The sequence below is a fragment of the Eurypyga helias genome, unplaced genomic scaffold (genome assembly GCF_000690775.1).
Source record: "Eurypyga helias isolate BGI_N326 unplaced genomic scaffold, ASM69077v1 scaffold10253, whole genome shotgun sequence".
Taxonomy (NCBI): domain Eukaryota; kingdom Metazoa; phylum Chordata; class Aves; order Eurypygiformes; family Eurypygidae; genus Eurypyga; species Eurypyga helias.
This window is the reverse complement of record NW_010243160.1, coordinates 1-4,112: the sequence shown is the minus strand read 5'-3', so window position 1 is coordinate 4,112 and position 4,112 is coordinate 1. Positions and strand designations below refer to the sequence as shown.

At 48.0% G+C, this 4,112-nt stretch overlaps 1 protein-coding gene across 1 annotated transcript in view; it reads right to left on the bottom strand.

Moving 5' to 3' along the window:
• The window catches only part of PGM3 (phosphoglucomutase 3), a gene marked incomplete at its 3' end in the record, with an annotated part of 8,925 nt that extends 5,220 nt beyond the window's left edge, over nt 1–3,705 (bottom strand). Inside the window, exons 1-5 of the mRNA XM_010149304.1 lie at nt 3,502–3,705; nt 2,701–2,885; nt 1,820–1,887; nt 1,373–1,506; nt 1,030–1,225 (exon numbers count right to left, since the gene is read on the bottom strand). Of these exons, the coding sequence (XP_010147606.1) occupies nt 1,030–1,225; nt 1,373–1,506; nt 1,820–1,887; nt 2,701–2,885; nt 3,502–3,705 (787 nt within the window). The remainder of the gene's footprint in view (nt 1–1,029; nt 1,226–1,372; nt 1,507–1,819; nt 1,888–2,700; nt 2,886–3,501) is intronic.
• Nucleotides 3,706–4,112: the final 407 nt, after the last annotated feature.

The following is a 4,112-nucleotide window of genomic DNA, read 5'->3' as shown; positions in this document are numbered from 1 at the left end:
TCCAGGGATGGGGCATCCACAGCTTCTCTGGGCAACCTGTTCCAGTGCCTCACCACCCTCTCCAGGAAGAATTTCTTCCTGATATCCAATCTAAACCTCCCCACTTTCAGTTTAAACCCATTGCCCCTTGTCCTGTCACTACAGGCCCTTGTAAAAAGTCCCCCCCAGCTTCCTTGTAGCCCCTTCAGGTACTGGAAGGAGCTATAAGGTCTCCCTGGAGCCTTCTCTTCTCCAGGCTGAACAAGCCCAACTCTCTCAGCCTGTCCCCATAGCAGAGGTGCTCCAGCCCTCTGACCATCTTTGCAGTCTCCTCTGTACTCACTCCAACCAGCGTATATCCTTCTGATGTTGAGGGCTCCACAGCTGGACGCAGCACTCCAGGTGGGGTCTCACCAGAGCAGAGTAGAGGGGCAGAATCCCCTCCCTCGACCTGCTGGCCACACTTCTCTGGATACAGCCCAGGATACAGTTGGCTTTCTGGGCTGCCAGCGCACACTGCCGGCTCATGTTCAGCTTTTCATCCACCAGTACCCCCAAGTCCTTCTCCTCAGGGCTGCACTTTATGCAGGAAATTGGATCATATAATTTCCTCACTGGTTTATTCCAGTCAGCCAGTCTGCTGGCATTAAGCTGTTAATTATCCCAGTTCTTCCCCAGGAACCTGGAAAAGTGCAACCCCAGCCCACAATGTAAACGATTCTTGGTAACACAGAGGGAAGTAAAGTAAATAAAAGTGAGCCAGTCCTGACTGATCTCTGGACTCTGCCAGCTTAACATTCAGACTGGGTTGTGAAACATAGTTCAGTCAGTCACAGACATACCGTAGTCCTCCAAACAGTTTAGACTAACATAAACTAGGGACTTGCCAAAACCAGCCGTAGGATTCTCTCTTCCCATTGTGCAAACGGAGCCATTCATGCAGTCACTTGGAAATAGGGAGCTCAGCTTACCCAAAGATGATCCACCACTGCTAGAGCCTCTGCTTTCAGAGCTAGAGAGGAGGTAAAAGGGTGCAAAATTACTACTTACCTCTAGGTGGTTTCTGGTGAACTTTTACGAAATCCGCACCACAGAAGTGGTTGAGTTTCTCCTTGGTCCCATCATTATACAGGTGAATTAGCACCTCCTTTGGAAAGTAGGGCTCCATTTCTGAGAGTTTCAGGGCTCCTATTCCATTGGCACAGTCAATCTTCAGGTGCCTCTGACTCTCTCCAGAGGTGGGAGACTGAGCATGAGGAAGGAAGGGGCAAAGTGAACTCTTGGCCTAGTGAAACCACCCCTAGAGGCATGCTGAACTTCAAACTCCAGACCCCAGCAGGCTGACAAACAGCAGACATGCATTTGGTTGAAGGAGACGACGCCCAGTATTCACCTGTTTTATCAGTTCCGTGAAAGCTTTGGATAGCTTTTCATAATAACCTTCCAGCGTTGCTTTCCCATACTGCCCGTGGGTGTTCCAACAGCAGACCATGTAATGTAGCTGTGGCGTTGTCACCAGACCATAATCTAGCATAAAATAAAAGGCACAGCATTCAGAAACAGAGTACTAAATTCATTCCTCCTTACAAGCTGACCAGTACTTGCTGTTCTGCAGTGAAGAGATGAACGCGGTGCAGGAAACCCCTATTACACTTGTCAAGTTCTGTTACAAAAAGATGACACGCGGCCCCCTCCCCCCGACTCGCGTTAGAGCCATACGACTATCCCGACAGACCATTCCAAGTGGAAACAGTGCCTGGGCCACTGGTTTAGGTCTACGAAAATGTCACTTTTACATAAAAACTTGAAATCGGGCTGGAACTGCCAAAGCCCAACGTACCGTGGTAGCGACCGCCCAGAACGGAGACGCCGTCCCTTACTGACTGTGCCAGTTTCTCGCTGCTCGGCCTGGAAAACAACAGATGTGACCGACAGCCTCCACAGGCTGGGAAGGAGGCACACGTGGAAGACGACTCTACAAGCTTCCTGCCAGGAGACTTAAGATGCAGTATCAAGAAATCCATACCTTTTTCTAATGTAGGGGGCCTCCCAAGAAAAAAGTTGGAAAGCCACCATCCCAGAGAAGTGCAAAGGCAAGTAAACTGCTGAAGACACGTCAAAATCACATGGTGGCCACAACAAACCCCCCCCCACACACGCCCACAGTTAAGCATGGAGTTCAGAAATGGTGCTAGAAAGTACTCATAACTATCAGGGAAGCTAACATAGGAACAGCCCTGGAAAACTTGTTTACTGCTCTAATCATAAATTACCTTAAAAGGCAGCAGACAAGGAATACAATAAGCTGGGGGGACACACTTTTTACAAGGGCCTGTAGTGACAGGACAAGGGGTAACGGGTACAAATTGAAAGTGGGGAGGTTTAGGTTGGATATCAGGAAGAAATTCTTCCCGGAGAGGGTGGTGAGGCACTGGCACAGGTTGCCCAGAGAAGCTGTGGATGCCCCATCCCTGGAAGTGTTCAAGGCCAGGCTGGATGAGGCTTTGAGCAACCTGGTCTAGTGGAAGGTGTCCCTGCCCATGGCAGGGGGGTTGGAACTAGATGGTCTTTAAGGTCCCTTCCAACCCAAACCATTTATATGACTCTATGAATAAATGAAAGCACAATCTGGCTGCAGAGAGCTAACATCCAAAAGCACCCATGAACGAAACGCTGGCATTTCCATAAAAGCAGCACACATCTACAACATTCTGTAATTACCTGGTGTCTCTACCAAGAAACACTGAAGCCTCTTCGTGCTGGTTCACTGCTGCTTTTTGGCAGATCTCAGTTATTATTTTCTGTAATTCTTGCTCCTCTGCGTTTGCTAGTTGCGTGGCATACTCTTCCCAGGAAGGGTGCAGCATTTCACCAAGAGGATCAACCAGCTTTACACCGTTATCTTCCTTAGAGGGAAGCAGAACACAAGATGCCATGTCTAAAAGCGGGAAACTTAATAAAACCCCTTTGAAGACAGCCAACACGTGGTTTAAATCACAGTGCTTCTTTAGGTGTGGAGCATTTCTGGGAAGCAATAGTTTATCTCTTTATTTAAACCTCTGATAAGCCCAAAAAAGTTACACTACCAGCATATTAAGCAACCGAGTTTCCTTCCCCTTATATGAAATGAATTTGACATTAAAATGATACAAGGGGAGAGTCTAGAAATCTGGAATGCTCCACAGCAGTAGAAATCTAAATGCCTGCTTTGAAATGGCTGTACCTCTGTATTTTTCAGACTAGCAGATTTTGTTCAAAGGTTCATCTCAAGGATACTCTTAGCTTGCCAGCATTACAAATATCCTACATGAGAGGATTCCCACATGATAGGAAATGAAGCTCCTACATATGGGGAAAAGTAATGTAAAGAACACAGATATCATATTTACAGGGACCAGGCTAAACACAGGGTTTAAGTAGGTCCAAGGGCCTTCAGGATCTGGTCTCCAAGCACCACAAAGGGCTTTGATTCCACCAGACTGATCACACCTACTGTCTTTTTAAAGAAAAGGCTGTTCTTACTTCAGGATTGTGAGATGCTGTAACCATGATGCCAATGGTAGACGACACGGCTTTGGACCTGAGAACCGCCAGCAGGCCCATGCGGAACATGACGTGGTCGAGCTGTTCGGCCTTGGTGCGAAATCCAGCGGTGCCATACTGAAGGGTAAGTCCAGCAGGTTTAGGATGTAACGCTGAGTATTTTTTAAGTGCTTCACAATCCATTTCTAGAGCAGGAAGCAACACAGATGCACGTGAGAGAAATCAAATCATTACAATTCATTTCACATTTTGCACTTTATTTAATTTTGAAGCCCACAGGTATCTTAAACCTTTCATAACAAATCCCTAGGTGGGACTGCGAGGGGAGCAGCTACCTGAGCGATCCATGAAGGAGGCTCTACATTCCCGGTACTGCACAAGGAAAACAGAGCTCGACCAGATTCCACCGGATCACGAAGGAATGATGTGATTTAGCAGAGGAGAGACACGACCCTCAACCGGCTGGAGGCACGGATGCTAACAAAGCTACTGCAAAGCGCCGGCCATTCCTCACTGTAACATTATGCCCTCGGCCACGTCTCCGTACGCGAACTTCTGAGCTCATGAGCAGCCTGCCCTCCCTCTCCGAG